The sequence below is a fragment of the Acanthisitta chloris genome, unplaced genomic scaffold (genome assembly GCF_000695815.1).
Source record: "Acanthisitta chloris isolate BGI_N310 unplaced genomic scaffold, ASM69581v1 scaffold13614, whole genome shotgun sequence".
Classification (NCBI taxonomy): Eukaryota; Metazoa; Chordata; class Aves; order Passeriformes; family Acanthisittidae; genus Acanthisitta; species Acanthisitta chloris.
In genome coordinates this window covers 349-19,027 of record NW_008668843.1, presented here as the reverse complement: position 1 = coordinate 19,027, position 18,679 = coordinate 349, and the positions used below count along the sequence as shown (strand labels likewise).

General features: G+C 38.3%; 1 protein-coding gene across 2 annotated transcripts; it reads right to left on the bottom strand.

Moving 5' to 3' along the window:
- Positions 1 to 146: 146 nt before the first annotated feature.
- ETFDH (electron-transferring-flavoprotein dehydrogenase) lies at positions 147 to 17,779 on the bottom strand. 2 transcript variants are annotated; one of them, XM_009073101.1, is made up of 12 exons: positions 17,746 to 17,779; positions 16,531 to 16,760; positions 15,546 to 15,627; positions 15,161 to 15,279; positions 14,768 to 14,845; positions 11,987 to 12,133; positions 10,689 to 10,829; positions 8,624 to 8,767; positions 3,451 to 3,619; positions 1,529 to 1,711; positions 954 to 1,175; positions 147 to 648 (listed from the first exon to the last, which is right to left on the bottom strand). In XM_009073101.1, exons 1-12 carry the CDS (start codon positions 17,777 to 17,779, stop codon positions 485 to 487), a joined length of 1,713 nt encoding a protein of 570 aa, XP_009071349.1. In that variant the 3' UTR covers positions 147 to 484. The 2 variants fall into 2 exon arrangements, with proteins under 2 accessions (XP_009071349.1, XP_009071350.1); XM_009073102.1 differs by lacking the exon at positions 17,746 to 17,779 and adding an exon at positions 17,160 to 17,302.
- Between the last annotated feature and the right edge of the window lie 900 nt (positions 17,780 to 18,679).

Below are 18,679 nucleotides of genomic sequence, written 5' to 3'. Positions count from 1 at the left end.
CTGTAAATTTGATGTCGAATGTGTAACAATTGAAAGCAGCAACAATTTTCTGGACTGATGTATTTCCCTGACTGCAAGGTAGGATTACGTAGAGTAAATCACTCCAGCTAGGAAGAGACAATACTTATTTTTAAGGTTGGGTACTAAATTCTTCCACCATACCCACAATTTTGGATATGGCTCCTGTTATTACTGAACTTCAGCAATAAATCCGAGATCCAGCATTCCTTTGTCAGTCCTGAGAAGAACTTTATTCTGCCTGCCACACAACTCCTGTAAAGAAGTCCTATTTAAATAAGGCTAGGGTTTAACCAGAAGGCACCAACTATTATTTAATGCGATGATCATACCTAAAATTCAGAATGGCACATTAGTCTCAAACTCTTTAACATTCATGTCAGTGCTGTACATTAATTACACTGCAGCATAAAATACTCCCAACATATTTGTTGATGATCAAAAGTCACTGAATAGATCTGTATGTTTACATCCCATTGTAAGCTGGTCCTCCTCCACCTTCAGGCACTACCCAATTAATGTTCTGACTTGGGTCTTTGATATCACATGTTTTGCAGTGGACACAGTTCTGAGCATTTATCTGCAGCCTTGATCCGTCTCCTGTTTCCAGAGGAATATACTCATAGACTCCTGCAAAGAGCAAAAGAAGGCTATCACCTCACTGAACAGTTCCCCCCTGCACATATCCTCTGCTACTTGCCAGCAAGCATAATGAGGGAAGTATATTACTAGTGTGATTTGACTGCCTTCTTCCATGTTTACTAGTTACTTCATCATCAAAGTACTGTTAACGTATTTTAAGACCTGCACTTGAACTCCCTTCTAGGAGGAGGATTGGGCTAGATTGCTTGAAGTAGTAAGCTACGTGGACTTCTCCTGAAGTACTTAGTCTTCATCTTGTAAAAACAGCTCAGACACAGAGTTTTATTACCTACCTGCTGGACAAAATCGTTGTTCTGGTCCATCGAATACAGCCAGATTCCTGCTCACAGGGATGCTGTCATCTTTGAGAGTTAAATGAGCAGGCTGGTCATGTTCATGGTTTGTACCACTTAAAGCCACAGATGACAGGAGATCAAAACTGATTTTTCCATCAGGCTTTGGGTATTCAATAGGTGTGCAGTCTTTGGCTGGCTTGAGCTGAGCAAAATCTGGTCCTAAATATATTTTTAATAAATAAATTTAATTATAGAAATACTGTAATTTGCAGTTACTCAAGAACAATTTAACTAAGCTATTTTAACTTCCCTTGTCATCATCTGTGAGGTACTTCATAAAAGGTAGCCTTTTTCATGGGACAAAAAAACTATACTAAGCTATATTAAGCTGTCTTAATGTCTTCATTTACATTGTATGGTAGGTAATATGACAAAGTCTGCTTCGATGCCTAATCAGTTTATTTTCTGCATTTTAAGACCTCACAACTGGACTAGATGTGCACAAGTTTTAAAGCAGAAGAAATCTATATCTTAGAAATTTAGAATCTTCTTTCAGGAGATAATGAAATTACCTGGATGTTTTAATGTCCAAGGTTCCATTCCTCTCAGTAGCCAGTAAAACACCCCCGTGTAAATCATTCCTCCATACACACCAAGTATGCTATGGCAGGATGGGCGGATGTTTCTAACCGCATACAGCTCTTTCCAGACCCAGGACTTTTTCAGGTTCTCTTCATATTCTTGCACATCAAGTCCTAAGGCAGTACATTACTTGTTAGGTACCTACAGTACATCAAGACTATCCTTGAAATAAAAAAGTAAATGCTGAATAAAGGCAACTGCTAGCAACAAAGTTAGCAAAACAATTTCAGAATCTTAAGCTAGGAATAGCCTAGACAACATGTTTCAGCCTCTTGAAGAGACCTGTTTTGTTGGCAGATACCTGCTGCTCCTTTGTAGCCTCTGTTAAATGAGCCATAACCAGCATTACATTTCCTTGACCCTCAGCCAGGTGGCTACAATGGCAGCTCTGTGGGAAAACAGCTAATTGCTCATAGAATCCAAGAACTGACCAGGAGAGTTTACCTGTGATCCAAAGCCAGGTTTGCAACTAATGTCAAGTGCAAAAACTTTTTCCTTAACCAGATATGCAACCACAAACATCAGTAACTATGGTTATGGGCCAATGGATGACACCAGTGCTAGAAAACTCTATTTCTTCCTTTGTAATCAGCATGTTCCTGAGATAAATTTAACTACAAACTTTTGATTTGAACTCTTTGATTGTATTCTTAACAAATACTAGACACTGCACACTTGACACATCTACTGCATTGTAGTTAAAGTCAAGTAATTATCTTAGAAAAAAATGCTTTTTCAAATGAAAATTATCTGAGAGCTTCCCCTTCACCATTCTCCGTTACTACTGTATAGGAATAAATGTTCTAAATGATCAGTTCAAGCCTTGTCTATACATGAAAACATGCTTTAGTCTGTATTTTCTGTCTCACATAAGCTCTGAAGAAAGCTCATTATCTCAGCAAAGAGAAGAAGGTGGGCTGTAATATTCCAGTCTTCACAAAACTGGAAACAGCATATAAAACCTGTTCACAATCAAACAAGAGCAGCACACTACCCATCAAGAGTGTTTATAGTTTCAGTTGGGTTCTAATGAGCATTTAGCCTGTTACACCACTTGAGGTTTTAATTGTTCAGCATGCTTTCTGTATATGGCATGTTTCAGCTGAGTAAGAGCTCACTAGGCCCAGGTCCAGCACTACAGATTTCTAAAATAATTACCGTGTAGCACCTAGCTATAGTGTCCATCTCCAGAACAGCTGAAATTCTAATTCTCTCTGTACAGTCTTTGTTAACAGATTTAAGGGGACAACCAAGGCTTAAACAAATCTCCACCAGGTGGTCAGGACCAGGTGATTAGTTCAAAGTGCTTGTTACATATAAAATGAAATACACATAGTCTCAAACTGACACAACTGTAAGATTAAAAGACAGAAAAAAAGGATTTAGGAAAAAAGCATCCTAACAAGAGTGAATCTGAAAAATCCCACCATGTTTTGCTTGCATTTAATCTGCTCCTTTTATTATTTTTCTGTTTTGCAGTCTTTCGGTAACACTTTCTGAATCATAAAGCACTAATTATTAACATGTTTGTAGGAACAAATACATACTATTTTTGTACACACATATAAATACATATACACATATATATTCTTGCATATATCTATTAAGCATAAACTTACTTTTCAGATGGTCATTTGTTCTAGCAGAAAGATCAATACTTAAGAATAACTGAGCAAAACTTTATTTCTTAAATAATTTGACAGTATCAATAGTAAATAAACAATATATTTTAAACACACTCATTTCATTATTTATTCACATTTCCAACCAATTCCTTCAGCCACATTTAGTTACTGGTGTTAGCTGTTGGTTGAACACAACGTAATTATGACTCAAAGTACAGTGATCTTACCTATTGTCTTTGATTGGAGATTTTCATTGATTAATTGGCTAAAAATGGCTTCTGAAGCCAACATTCCACTTTTCATTGCAGTATGTGTCCCTTTGATCTTGGGAACATTCATGAGCCCAGGACTGCAACCAATTAATAACCCACCTGGGAAGGTGAGTTTGGGTATTGACTGAAGAGAAAACAGAAAAAGAGGTGATTTGTTTGTTCTTTAAAGCGAATTCTGGAAATTAAACTGGCATGGGGCTTGAGTGTCCTTTAGATTTTCAGACCTGCATGTACATCTAAAATACAGTGGAGTTACTCCACTTAATCAAGGAATTTTGGCATCGTAAGCATATAGGAATACAGACATTGTACTGGCAACTCAGTACACAGGAATGACAGCATTTTCCCTATATCCCCTCTCCAGTGGCTTTATCTGCAACAAGACTCTGGTAATGTCACCCACTGTTTTCCTCCTGCAACTTCAAGGGAATTCTTTAAAAAAACCCTAACTCCATTTATTTCCCTGATTTCCAGACAGTAAGTTGTATGTATCTTATCTCACAGTGCTTTTTTTCCACAAATCTTTTTCTATGAAACTGCACAGTGCCCTGCCTGTCCCCCTCTCCCTTATTTTAGAACTTGTCAGCAGCCAATGAATATTTAGTGCAAAATCATTGTCTTGCTCCTATGCTGTACGCATAATGTCACTGAGTACAGTCAACTCACAAACCTAAGACAGCCATTTTATTGGAAAATATCAGATCTATAGCATTAATATCCTATGTTACACACTTATATTAACTAAGGAATACCTTAACTACCAAGATGGTTATTCTTACCCTCATCCAATGAGACAGATTTTAGACAGGAAACAGCTGCAAAATGTGGACTGACTGCAGCACTTTGAGCAGAAAGCTGTGATCAAACCCTAGGTTTGATTTCGAATTTGAAAATTGCTCATATTGCCTTCCTCTGCAAGCATTTAGTACTGAGCTGTGCTTACGAATCTAGCATCCTGTTTTTATTAAAGCTGCCTGAAGAATTCATGTTGTAGTAGCCTAAATAACTTGACCTCAAACAAGTAGTTTTATTTCATGAAAAATGTCAAAAAGTATATCCCTTGGATTTCAAGACAACCCAAAGCAAGGTTTTGTTTCTTCTGCTTGTTCAATTGTTACCTGTTTACTATTCACCCAGGACTGCTTACTTTTGAACAGTCATACAGCAGTCACTAAAAAAAGGTGTACTACACAGCATCTCCCCTGTGTTTTGTGCAATTTGTTGAATCACAGACTCAGTGATTTGGTTCATAGGAAAGGTAATTTAGCCTGAAAACACAACTTACTTTTCTGGGACCAGAAGCTTTAAATTCAGCTGTGTAACAGTATTTCAAAGGAACTAAGTAAGTAGGAATGTCCCTCTTTCCAGAAAACAGATACTCTGTTATATCTATGAGGATGCAATGATGCAGCACTGACATAAGCATAAAAGATTTCTTAACTGAGGCTTTGAATGGCATAAAAGGATGGTGATCAAGTACTTTTCCTCTGCAACTACTATTTCACTTAATACACACATAGTGACCAACACACTGCCAAAGAATAAATGAGATGAAAGACTGATTAGTCATGTAACAAAAAAGGTTGCTGGTGCTGCAGATTTTTTAGAAATTCTCATTATTAGTACTATGGGACTTGGTGCCTGTTTTCACAGTCAGTTGAAGAAACACATTATGCCAGTATGGCACAAGCCCTCCCTGCCCCTGAGATACAGGGTGGAATCCTTTCAACCTTGAGCACTCAGAGAAGCTACCACCCTCTTGGCAGGTGGCTAGTTTGGAGAATGGAAGAAGGGGAGACATCTGCTCCTTGCAGAGTCCTCCCTGCCAGGAGCCAGGGAACCTCACATTCTTCCTCCCCTTAGCTCAGCTCAGGGCTGAAAGTCTGTTAAGTGAGTCTAATGTTTGACACTTGAATGGGTCATCAATATGAAGGGCTTTTTTCTGCTCATATTCATAACATACACTGCTCAACAACAGTAGCACCTATTTTTTCCACAAAACTCTTAAACCTTTCCAAAGCTCTTGATAAAATAGAGACAAAACAGAGTTTGCATGGGAATTACTTAGGTGCTTGATTTTGCAATTTTAATAAACATAAGAAATAGCAGTTATGTATATGTAGTCCACTGAACTCTGTCCCCTCCTTCCACATATCTCAAAAAGCTTCAAAATCAGGGAAACATCCAAGACCACACATGCACTCACTCTCTTATACCAACTTAGCATCACCATATTAAAGACTGAAGAACATGATCATACACAGACAAAAAAAAGCTAAGACTGATGGTAATTCTATACACCTATATGATGCAATACTGTCACCAAAATCAAAAACTGGAGCAAGAGAATGACTTCCATAGGAAAATATTCCTGGACTCCAGTGATGCAAATGAGTCAGACTGCTACAGCTATTAATCAAAGCAACACGTGCAAAAGAAGAGCTAATCTTAAAACTCTTCCTAAGTGAATCATCAATAAAGCCTTTTTTTACTGAAGGCATGTATTAAAAAAAGTCTTTTAAAAGCGTGACTTCATGATGAACTAGACAAATCTACCTACAGGAGATGAAATAATCTCAACAAAACAAAATGTGCTTTTGTATTAGGAACAATGCAAAGTAAGGGACATGTTTAAAGTCCAACAAAGAAGACCAAAGATTAGGCAGAGATGTGCAAGAGCTGTGGTCCAACTGTCTGTGTAACTTAGCACAAACAATGTCTGTAAGTGACTTAAAAAATACTGTGTTTTCAGTCATGTTTTGAGCATTATAAGGAGGATGCAACTGATCACAATCTGGTGACTTCCCTAAAGTCAGAAATTCAATCGCTATCTGTGATAGAGAAACTAGTGCACAGGGTGGATCGAAAGGCCCCTCTTGCATAAAAGCCTAGTTAAAACATCTTGGTATTTTGCATCTTATCTGTGTCAATAACAGAGTGACAATGGTTTTTGAAATAAGCCAGGAACACAGCTGTGTTACAGTATGATATGACACACTTCCACTACAGAGTGGACAAAACCAACCCACAGACTAAGTGTGCATCACATGTGTAATCAAAAAGTTGCTTCATGAAGACACATGACTCACTCCCAGGCATGCACACTGGGGTCAAAGCCTAACTCCACATGACTGTGACAAGAGTTGCACAGCTGCTGAAATTCTACTTGTAGTGCAAAAAACTTGCCACATCTATATTAAGAGGTTCAAGAGGGAAAGATGAAGTAGTCAAAGAGCAGAGTGGAATGGCACCCACCACAGGCTGCAGATCTTGAACACTCAGGCTAGTTTTAAGCTCCGAACTGAAAGGAACACCCAGGAGACAAATTTGTGAGTACATGCAGCCATGTCCTGTGTTTCAAGATTCCCATATGCGAAGCTAACAGGTTGGAAGCACTTCAAAACTGTTAAGATATAAACTCTAGACTTTTTTTGCTGTTCCAGCCCTTTCAACTGACCTTAAGTCTTAACAAATACATATTCAGAATTTTACCTTTTAGACTCTTTAAGGGAATGCAATGAACAAAGTACTCCATCTCCCAAGAAAGTAGAAATTCAAAGCTGTACTTGAAAGATACTCAAGGTATCTGTACTTGAGGAGGTGAAGACTTACCTGTCAAAGTACACTATAATTTCAGCACCATCAGTGACTTAAGAGTCAACCATCGAAAAGAAGTTCCCTCTACTGGCATAAAAAAGTAATGTGGAAGACTGGTCTCCCCAGCCCCACAAAAACAATAGATGAGTGGTGTGTTACCTTGTCTTCCAAAAGGTTCTAGGCACAACAAAAGATTGTCTGTAGTGTGTTTGCTGCTGAATACACTTATTGCAATACAAACTTCTACTTCACTGGCTGCTTGTGGCTTGGACTAGCATACTCTTTGCTGAGTAAATGACTGGCTGGATGGCCAGGCCCAGAGAGTGGTGGTGAATGGATTTACATCTAGCTGGTGGCTGGTCACCAGTGGGGTTTCCCAGGGCTCAATATTGGGGCCAGCCCTGTTTAATACCTTTACTAATGACCTGGACAAGGGATTTGAGTGCACCCTCAGTCAGTTCACAGAAGACACCAAGTTGGGTGGGAGTGTTGATCTGTGGGAGGGTAGGAAGGCTCTACAGAGGGATCTGGACAGGCTGGACCAATGGGCCAAGGTCAATTGTACTGAGATTTAATAAGGTGAAGCGCCAGGTCCTGCCATTGGGTCTCAACAATCCCATGCAGCGCCACAGGCTTGGGACAGAGTGGCTGGAAAGCTGCCTGGCAGAAGAGGACCTGGGAGTGCTGATCAACAGCCAGGTGAACACAAGCCAGCAGTGTGCCCAGGTGGCCAAGGTGGCCAATGGCATCCTGGCTTGTATCAGCAATAGTGTGGTCAGCAGGACCAGGGCAGTGATCATCCTCCTGTACTCAGCACTGGTGAGGCTGCACCTTGAACCCTGTGTTCAGGTCTGGGACCCTCACTACAAGAAAGTTATTGAGGTGCTGGAGCATGTGCAGAGACAGGCAATGGAGCTGGTGAAGGGCCTGGAGCACAAGTCTTATGAGGAGCAGCTGAGGGAGCTGGGGTTGTTTAGCCTGGAGAAGAGGAGGCTCAGGGGAGACCTTCTCGCTCTCTACAACTACCTGAAAGGAGGTTGTGGAAAGGTGGGGGTTGGCCCCTTCTCCCAAGTAACAAGTGACAGGATGAGAGAAAATAGCCTCAAGTTGTGCCAGAGGAGGTTTAGATTGGATATTAGGAAAAATTTCTATATGGGAAGGGTTGTCAGGTACTGGCACAGGCTGCCCAAGGGAGTGGTTGAGTCACTATCCCTGAAGATATAAAAAATAGACATTTAGATGGGGCACTTAGGGACATTGATTAGTGGTGGACTTGGCAGTGCTGGGATGACGGTTGGACTCAATGATCTAAATAGTCTTTTCCAACTTAAATGATTCTATGATTCTGTATTTCATTTAGAAAGTAAAGTGAGTATGTCAGAAGATTTTCAGTAAGACAGAGCCTAAGTTTAGCAAATCTCAGTAAGATAACAAGGTTTTTCTGTCCAGCAAAACTTTTGGGATGGCATCCAACCCAAACAGCACTAAATACATGGCTATGGAGAACTCAAAAACATCATGAAGAAGTTACCTGGAAACCACCTTCATTTAATGCTCTGGCACCGTAGGCAATCCTTGTTCCACCCTCCAAAGTAGGCTGTACACTAGGATGGTGCTTCCACCTCTGAAATTCCCTAAATGGATTCAAATAGGGGTTTTGATAATCTAATCCAACCTTAAAAAAAAGAAATAGTGCAACATTAATGAAAATAAAGTACAAAATTTCAACAAAATTTTGAAATTAAAACAATCACACACTACCACAGCACGTCTTTAAATCTGTTTTATACTAAACCAACCTCAAGATCTTTCTACTTAGAGAATCTACGACTGAAAATACATTCTATTAATGGTACAGCAGGAGCAAATCTGAAAATTTGCTGCTCCAAGACTGCTCTCAACCCCACCTGAAATACCTCTTACCTGTCTTTGAAATAAAATAGTTAAATTTAATTACTCATGGTTCAATGAGTGGGATAAGCATGATAACTTGTTTTAAAGTTGTGTTTCATATCTTTGCTCTAAAAAAGCTGCAAGGATAGGTAAACAATTTCTTTTCAATGATTATGTCCTTGTGCTCACATATTTTAAGCAGTGCTTCACATTGCTTAGTAGTCAATTATAATTTCCAATTCGGTGACCTATTGCAACAAAGCACAGGGGAGCAATGATGAAAGCAGAAAATGAGGGGAGAGAGACTTTGCCAATTGGCTGGATGCCCAGGATTTGGCATTTGAGAATTTGCCCAAAGATATACTCTACATTTCCCATCTTTAACACACTCTTAAAATGGCTTCTGTTGCTGAATTTTTCCCTTTTGAGAAAGATTATTTCTGGTTCCTGTAAGCTTTATTTGAGGCAAATAACAAAATATATCATGAGTCAGCAACAAACGGGACTGATTTCTCTGGCAGCTCCCTGCTTTTAGAGCATTGCTTGCATCTACTTTTCTGGCTAGTCAAAATTAATGAACAAGTTTCAAAATAAGTGCTAGATAATCCTACTACAAGAACTATCTCAGACTGACATAGGTGTAAAGTTCAAAGACAAGAAAGTGATTTTATATTCACACACAAGTTACTTTCTCCTCTCTGAACTGGAGAGAATATGAACATTACTCATTACCATTCTCTGTAAGAATCAAAGCTCTCTACCCTCCTAAAAGCAAACAGCATTTCATTACCTACTCTATGTACTTATTAATTCCAATATCGGAAATCTGCACAGGACAAGTATGTGTGTCTGAGAAAAGGTAAGTTTTTTTTCAATGTTTCTTACAAAACACTTAGACAAAAATACAGTTTTCACCCCAACACAAACTCTGGAATGCTTCCGATATCTAGGAGATGGAAGCATCAGCTCCATCCCATGCTGCTCAAAGTCCAGACTGTGTGCTTGACTGTGTGTGAAGCACATGCACAGGGCAAATAATGAAGGTTTCAGGTAGGACTGCTAGGTGCTAGAGAAATATTTTCAGCTGTTGCTCCTTGCATCAGCTGTCTGCCAGAAAGACACCAGACTGTGTCTCCAGTGATCTCAGTGCTTCTGATAAAAAGGCAGTAAGAAGGAAGAAGCTGCCTGCCCAATTCAGAAAGGCAATTGCTGAAGAGGGCCAGGTGAATGGGGGTGAAAATCAGTAAGAACAAAGGGAAGAGGTCAGCAATGGAAGGGATGCTGCTTGTGGAACTGTGTATGCTTCTCTCAAAGTGGAGTTGCACCCGAGGCTGACAAGTGAATTAGGAAATGGAGTAGTACAAAGTGCATGTGATTTAGATATTTCCTAACTTGCAAAATTTTGTGAGCACAGTTTTGATTTGGTTTTGAGTTTACCAAAATTTGCTTGTTTTAAAAAAAAAAAAAAAGTCTGAGTAAGTTTTCTATTTTCTTCCTAATAAAAGACAGTGGATTAAAGGCAGATTAATGTACATTAACCTTCCCTAATATGGACATAAGCACACTTAAGATTAAGAAAGAACTGAATTTTGTCTGTTGCTATTCTTGTATTTTCATTTTCACATTAAAACAGACAAAAGAAGCTGCATAAAAATGAAGATCAAACAACAACAAGCAAGCACAAAAAACCCAATTTCACTTACAACAAATCCAAGAGCAACTAAAGGTTCACCCTCATTTAAGTGATAGAGAAAGGATCCTCCATATGTATGTCTATCTAAAGGCCAGCCCACAGTATGTTCTACTCTTCCTGGTTTCCATTTCTTTTCATCAATAGTCCATAACTGAAATGAAAATAATCAAAAAATTACTTTATATTGCAAAGTAATGGCCTTTCAATAATATAATAAAGGACAAAACAGCAATTAAATATGAAAGAAAATAAATTTACCAATATGAGCAATGCATATATTGAGACAGAAAAATACCAAGCAATAAGTGTACCTTTTCTTAGATTATCACCTAAGATTTTCCCAATACCTCTTTCTTGAAATGTTGCACATCAGAAAATGTGACTGAGACTCCAATACTACACCCAAAATTTTCATTCAACCACAAGATCCCTTATATTAGTGACTTTGACAAATACTTCTGCTATAGAATGCAATGCTTACATTCAAATTTTTTCTTAAAATCAGTATTTTTTCCCTATGATTCTATGAATTGTTTCGTAAGATTTTCAATGTCAGGCTTAACAATACGCCTGAATTCACCTAAATATTTTCTGTCAAACATATTGTCCTCTCTCTGCATTCTCCTACACAGCTCCAGTGCTCCACTGTTGAGCTCCACTGGTGAACTCAGGACCATTTTCATGTTTCCACTAGTGAGTCAAATTTCTGCTCATTTCACAAAAATAAAGAATATTCTAAAATAATAGAGCTTTATTATGAGTGATATTTCCTGAGTACAGAATATTTTAAAAAGGAAACCTCATCCCTATCCCAATTTTATAAGCCAAACAAAAAATAGCTCATCCAGAAGGTGTTTCAGAGACCAAGACTCACTGTCTGAAACAGTTCTTCTCTCTATCATTCATTAATATACACAAAGTCCATAAAAAGCCTTTACTCCCACTCCTCAGGTACTAAATCCCCTAAAATTAGGCAGCACGAATCCCTCTTTCATTTAGTAAAAGTCCTGAAAACAGATTTCACAAATGATCATATTTTGAAATCAAATGAAGACGTTAAGAGAGTGGATTCACAGGTACCTCTAGTTATAACAGATATGAGAAACAGCAGTTGAAACAGAAGAGTCATGACATTCAAGGAGCATCTTCTCTTCCCTGATCAGCTTCAGAACAGCAAAGACTCTGAAGTCTGAAAGTGTAACTCAAATCTATAATTCTAAATGACTTACACAAATTAGCTTGAAAGCAAACAAGCTATTTTAAAGCTTCACAGTATTTTTCTTAATTGTTAAAATCAAGCAGTGATACCTCTTTCAGTCCAATGCCATAGCTCTGGGGTTGACATTTCTCCCTCAGATTGTATTTTTTGTACAACTGTTTGGCTAGATGTCCATGACAACCTTCAGCAAAGACTGTGACTTTAGCATGGAGTTCCAAGCCTCTTTCAAAGGTAGCCTGCAAAAGTACAGTATTTCATCAGCAGTTAGATCTGTGCCACACCAAACTCACAGCAAGAAAATAGAGAGCAATAAAGTGATTTCACACTGCTTTGTGGCACAGCTCAGACCCTACAAGCATTGCAAATTATAGCTCTAGTCCAGCTGTCTTTTCCACCGAACCACCATGCACTCCTGGGAAGTCTTGGAAAGGGATTCCAGTAAAGCAGCACTACAGTGAACTGCCATTCATTGCTGACAATCCTTTCCAGATCAGAGGGTACTTACATCACATCTGCTATTTCCTATGGGACAAAGGAACCCCAACAGAACAACTGATCTTTACCCGTAACTTCACACTTTATTTTTGCTCATAATGTCACATTACAATAAAACATTGTGCGTGTGTCCCCACACACATCAGAGACTAGACAGAACCACCAGATCTGAAAAGCCTGCATCACTCTCATCCCCAAAAGAACCCACTACCCCAGAATAAAGTTACTATCACATTCCTGCAGTCTTGTATATTAAAATATACAGTAAAATTAAACTAACAGTAAGTATCATTATTTTAAAAAATTCCCATTAAAAACTCCCACGAGATTGTGAATAAGACAAGGAAAACTGGCATACTACTGTATGAGCATGTCACCTGCATCTGTGAGCACATTGGATGGGAGCATTACTAGATTATATTTGTAAGGAGACAAGACTGTAAATATACATAACATTTTAATGCAAATTTTTTATAAATAAAAAAGCTTCGTGTCTGTCAGAAAGTTTTATGCTGAAAAAGACAATGAAAACAGTTTTGGATTAAGACATCCACCAGTACCCAAAAAACCAACCTAAACCCTCTCAAAGTAAGCCAGCACAGGTCCATGAGAAGCTTACTGCTTTGGTTTTGAAGTGTTTTTCAGGTGCAATTTGCTTGTGAGTTACTGGTGGAAGCCTCTGAAGAAGGTTAACAAATGAAAATGTTCCCTCTAGTTGGGAATTAGCTTTAAACAGGAGTCACAAGATTTTGCCAAATTTTTGGTACGCTTTGAATTTCTGATGGTCAACCTGAACATGACTTAATCTTACAAAACACTAAAATAACTACAGAGACTTAAAACTTGATCTAAAGATTAAAAATATATACTGTCCAATTTGAAGCAGATTTCTATAAAACAAATTAACTACAACTCTGCATTGTAAATATCAGAAATACATGAATTTGAAAGGTTTCAGTAATGTGACAGAGTTGTATTTCACAGTTAACATCCTTCTCCAGCATCTACACAAGAATCAATGTGCAACTTTTTATGATGTATTTTTACCAGTCATTTTTGTTTGTTTGGTGCTGACTGCAAGGTGAAACTCTGTTCATTAATCCCAGTCTATTTGATTAGGCTCTGTATAAACACATTGAAGATATTCTTGCCTGAAAGGTTATACAAACTACATCTACTTACCTGAACCTTTATGCACTGAAGGTAGTATCGACTGACATAACTGACAGCTAAAACACTAAAACAAAGCTGAAGTAGCACACTAATTATGTACATTAAATAAGTTAATAGACACATTCTTACAGACTAAATGGGGGGGGGGGAATATCTATTTCAGGATGTTAAAAAAAATAAAACTGTTCCTTCCCAACTTGAAGCAAACCCAAACTGCCAATAAATCTTTGTTCCCACAGCAAGCTGTACACATTCCCTGCGCCTCCTACTGGGGAACATGTGCACTGGACAATAAGTGTGTCTGTCTTTAACAGATGACAGATGATATACACTAGAAAAATATGTTACTTTTCTCTGCCACCACTTCCTCTGCCACTGGTTGTGTTCTCTCAAAACAAGAACAAGTCTATTCTTCTCATTCCCTGCCTTAAACGGGGAAAATAGCCCACAGTTTATGTGAAAGTGAATACCTCTCTGAAACTCCATGTAACTAGAAAGAAACGTTGTAACAGAAAGTAAATATTAAGAAAAAACTCATCCTGCTAATTTATGTTGTCAAATAATTCTGTATGAAAGTTGCTGAGTTATTCTGAGGACCCAAATTCTCCCTACATATTACACAGAGAAGCAACACACTTAGGGCAGGTCCCGGATTCCACTAAGGGAAAAAAATCAAAAACAAAAAACCCCAGTCAAAGTCTGACACTTGAGGCAGGGAGTCAGGCACCTTCTGGATGGCGAAACGTGACCAACCAGCAAAAAGGTATAAAGACTCAGTGTGTACCTTGCCCCAACAAGGTAGACAGTCTGTCAACAAATGTGACTGCAGTTGTAAATGTCAAAGAAATCAAATCAGCCAGAAACTCAGCCTTTTACATGCAGCTAGTTACCAGCTGGAGCTTTCTATTTCACCTTTGCACCTTTTTTCTAGGAGTTCCTGGAATTCTTTCCTTTGTTTCCTAATTTCACATATGCCAAAACACCCTTAATATAGTTCCTTACAATATTTCACCCCTTCCGTGAAGGCTTTTTCTATTCTTTCAGAAGAATTTTACATTATTCCGAGACCAGAACTTTCACAAGTAATTGATCTAGTTAAATACAGAGAGGGAAGACACCTTTTCCTGCCTGATGGCAGTAGAAGCAGATGTATCACAATTTCCATAATTAGAACCCTAGTTATGGAGAAGATAGCTACTTACTTTAGGTGCTCCATCCTTCTGAATGCCTACATCATTAGTTGCTATCCCTTTCACACTACCGTCTTCATGAAAAAGAACCTTTGGAAATATTTAAAGAAACAAACAAAAACCATTTTAATGACCTGTCATTTAAATCCATTCAGTAAAAGTTGTAGTGCAGAACTTCTAAGCACTATGACTTTAATGGTCAAACATGAAGATTATGCATTTTAGTTGCATACTGTATGGTCAACTTGCACTTTCCCGGATCTGATCCAAGGAATTTAGCCACTGAAACAGTTTTTACAATACATGTCTGTTAAAAAGAATATTGTGAGTGTACAAATGATTGTGACTGCAGTGAAGGGGATTCTAAAAACATTTTTCATATACACACACTGATGTCATTAGTACCTCAGCTGCTGCATAGCCTGGATATATCTCAACACCCAAAGCTTCTGCTTGTTCACCTAGCCAACTCACAAAGTGGCCCAGACGTACTATGAAATTTCCATGATTAACCATCGGAAGTCCTAGGCAAAAAAAGACACACACAAAATACAGAACACTAATCAAAATAACTGAAGATGTATCCATCAGATGTCACATCTTCTTCTACAGCTACTATCTTCACAGTAATGTCATGCATTATGACAGCCATCATCTACATAGACTGTATCACTGTAAGCTGTTACATTCTAGACACAGTGTACTACAGTGAATCAAACTTGTCTGACTCACAGAAAAGCTGAAAAAGACACAGAGAAAGTTGACTCTCTACTCCCTCACTAAACTTTACCTGGAAGAATTGGCACTGGAATTCTAGATGTCTCTGTTAAAATTCCAAACTTGTCTTCAGTTACAGGAGTATTAAGTGGAGCCTACAAAAAAAACCCCAGAAAAAGCAGAATTACGTTTTTCTAGCCAATCCAACAGAAACAATAACAAACAAACAAAAAACCCCAAACAATCTGGCACTCAAGTACAGGTTTAGTGTAGCACTTCTATAGGAAGGTATCATAAGAGAAGAGATAAAGTACTTTATGAGGCAGTCATCAGACAAGAAATCAACACAACTATTGAGGATACAAAAAATGAAAACACAGCCTTGCAAATAACTTCTCTAGTTTGGACACAGGCTTGTACTATGTCAACATTCTAGACCTTTCTAAAGAAGGCAGCTTGGCTCGCATATTTACCACAGTAAGACAAAACACCTAGTTGATGGCTGACTTCTTTCAGCTCCCCAGTGATAGCAGGCAGCTGACTGCAACTCAGATGGCTGTTCTGGCAGAGATGGCAACTCATTTTCTGCTATCCTCCCTCCTAAAACCATCTTAGGCCTCTGTTACACCACAGTGCCTGCACAGAAGTCAGTGTACTGTGTGCCATTTCCATGATGAACTATTGTACAGAAGCAACAAGTCTGACATTGGTAAGAACCAACTATCTTCCTGCTTGTGCCAAGCAGCTGGATTCTATATGGAGGCAGCAAGTGCAGGTCACCCCAGGATGCACCAGACATATTGTGTATATGCAGTAACACTACTATAGAAGAGAGCAAAGGCCACAGCATATCTGTGTAGACACAAAGCTTTAGCATTGCCAAACTAGAGGAAACAGACTAAAAAGAAGGTAGAAGTTTCTTGTTTTGTTAGATCAATGTATTTTAAAATGGTACTAATTACTTATGGTACCAGGTACTAAGTCATACCAGAATGAGTCAGATATGGAGGTCATTCCAAGCTAGTACTTAATTTCAGTGTTTACATGCTCATACATACCCCTCGCTCCTTCCAGTCTGGAAAGAGTTCTTCTAAGGACTTTGGCTCAATACAAGCACCAGACAATGTATGTGCACCAATCTGAGAAGCCTTTTCCACCAAACAAACACGTATTTCTTTGCTATGCTCAGCTGCTAACTGTTTGAGTCGAATAGCTGCAGAAAGGCCTGCAGGGCCTCCTCCAACAATGACAACATCAGCTTCCTCTGCAAATCTTTCCATGTTTACCCCTTCAATAGAAAAAAAATTATAAAATAGACCAATCTCCAATATCTCCCAAACTTTCTCTCACTAAATCTAAACTCTCACTATAAGAACAATGGAAAAAGAACCAGCAGATACATACTGAACAGAACTAAATCTTGTTGTGATAATCACTAAACCAAAACCTGCTTGTATATTTTCTTTACGAAAACTAGCATGAACTTTAATCTGATCATATTTTATAGCACTAAAGACACTTATTGTGAACAAAAATTTCATTTGAAATATCCGTACTATATTTAAGAGTATAGAATTTCCGTGAGAAGAAAAAACCAGCAACATGGTTCGTTGTCTTTAAGACTGAGCAATAATAATACAGTAATGATGATGAAAGCAGCTTTCAAAGAATTCAATTTCTCACTTGCCTTCCCATCGTTTGTCCTTGTCCCGAGGATGAATGGTGTAGTGTGTGGTTATGCGAGGCACAGAGGCGGTGGATGCACATCTTGAGCCGCGCAGTGACGGACAGCAATCCTTCTTTATCAGCTTCAGAGCATGAAAGCACCGACGTGCTGCAAAGACAAGAAACACATCTGCCAAACCAGTCATTTTCCAAGTTTTTCAACTGCTCAGAGACACAAGTGGCACAAGAAACATGACAGCTTCCCTCCCACAGGCTACCAGGTGATGAGGAACCAAAAACACAGATTTTTAAATTCTCAAGTTAGGAATATGGTGTATGACTTTATATCGGGGAAGAAAATATTAGAGCTTCTCCTTTTAGCATTCTTCACATAACACCACTCAACACACTGGCCAGCCATACACCACTGATACAGTATAAAATGTGTGTATACAGGTGAAACACATTTTAAATTCCTATTTAATTTCGAACTTCAAAAGATTTATTTCAAACTTCATTTAAAGTGACTAAACAACTGTGGAGATATGACATGCAAGTTCAGGTCTTCTGACATCTCAACAAATGTTGAGACACACAGTTTGGGCTACTGATACAAGACAGCTCATCTAATGTGAGTGTCATGGTCTAACAATAAAAGCACAGGCTTAAACCCAAGTATGCTCTAGACAAAGCTAGGAACAGTAGATACAGGTAATGCTTACCTTCGCTGCAGATGTGTTAATTAATTGTTGCAAGAACAAATTAGAATTTCTTTGGAACAAATGAAAGTTTCAAATTATCAAAACAGGACTCTGTTCAGAGGGTTATTACATGTCATAATTTTTCTCTTTCAGAAAAAAAACCCCAATAAAAACTATGCATAATTTGTACTAAAAAAACCTAGTATGGTTAGTATGAAAACTAGTTGTAGTTAAAAGGTCTGTGAACTAATGCAGCTTGACAAGTAATTGTCCTTCCTTTAAGAATTCTCTTTATTTTCAGGGGTGAAGATCAGAGCATCATATTTAAGGCAGAGTATTTCTGTAAAACTACAGAAGTAAAATCATGAACATCCTATGACCAAAATGTTTTGTTGAGAATGGAGATTGGCAAGGCCAGCACAAACATACTTTGTTATAAACCTGCTCAGCAACAGTCAGGATACAGGACACTATATGCAAGGTAGCAAGTATTATCCATGATGGTTTCTTAACAGCAATTCTGTACTTAACCAGCACCACACAAAAGCTATTCTCATAAAATCTCACGATTCTTATTTATCCTTTACCTGTAGGTAAGCTAGGCAGGATCTGAGAACAAGTATTTTATAAGCATAGTAACAACTACATCTATACATATATAGTAAAACATGGAACTTTAACTTAACTTTTGAGGAATTTTTATTTGAGCAGAACTGATGATACTAAGAATCACTTGGTATATTAAAAAAGAAATCAGTTATTTCACACATATGCAAAAGAAGTGAAACTCAGCTCAGGACACGTCTGACAATTACAGAGGTGGGTCCAAACGCAGGACGAG

What these genes read in the sequence shown, in the direction of transcription:
- ETFDH (XM_009073101.1), bottom strand. Translation starts at nt 17,779, where the DNA reads ATGACACTCACATTAGATGAGCTGTCTTGTATCA. An exon ending in CAGACTGGAAGGAGCGAGGG is followed by an intron (nt 15,628 to 16,530) that starts GTATGTATGAGC and finishes TTTTTTTTGTAG; the next exon opens with GCTCCACTTAATACTCCTGT. An exon ending in CAGGCTATGCAGCAGCTGAG is followed by an intron (nt 14,846 to 15,160) that starts GTACTAATGACA and finishes ATATTTCCAAAG; the next exon opens with GTTCTTTTTCATGAAGACGG.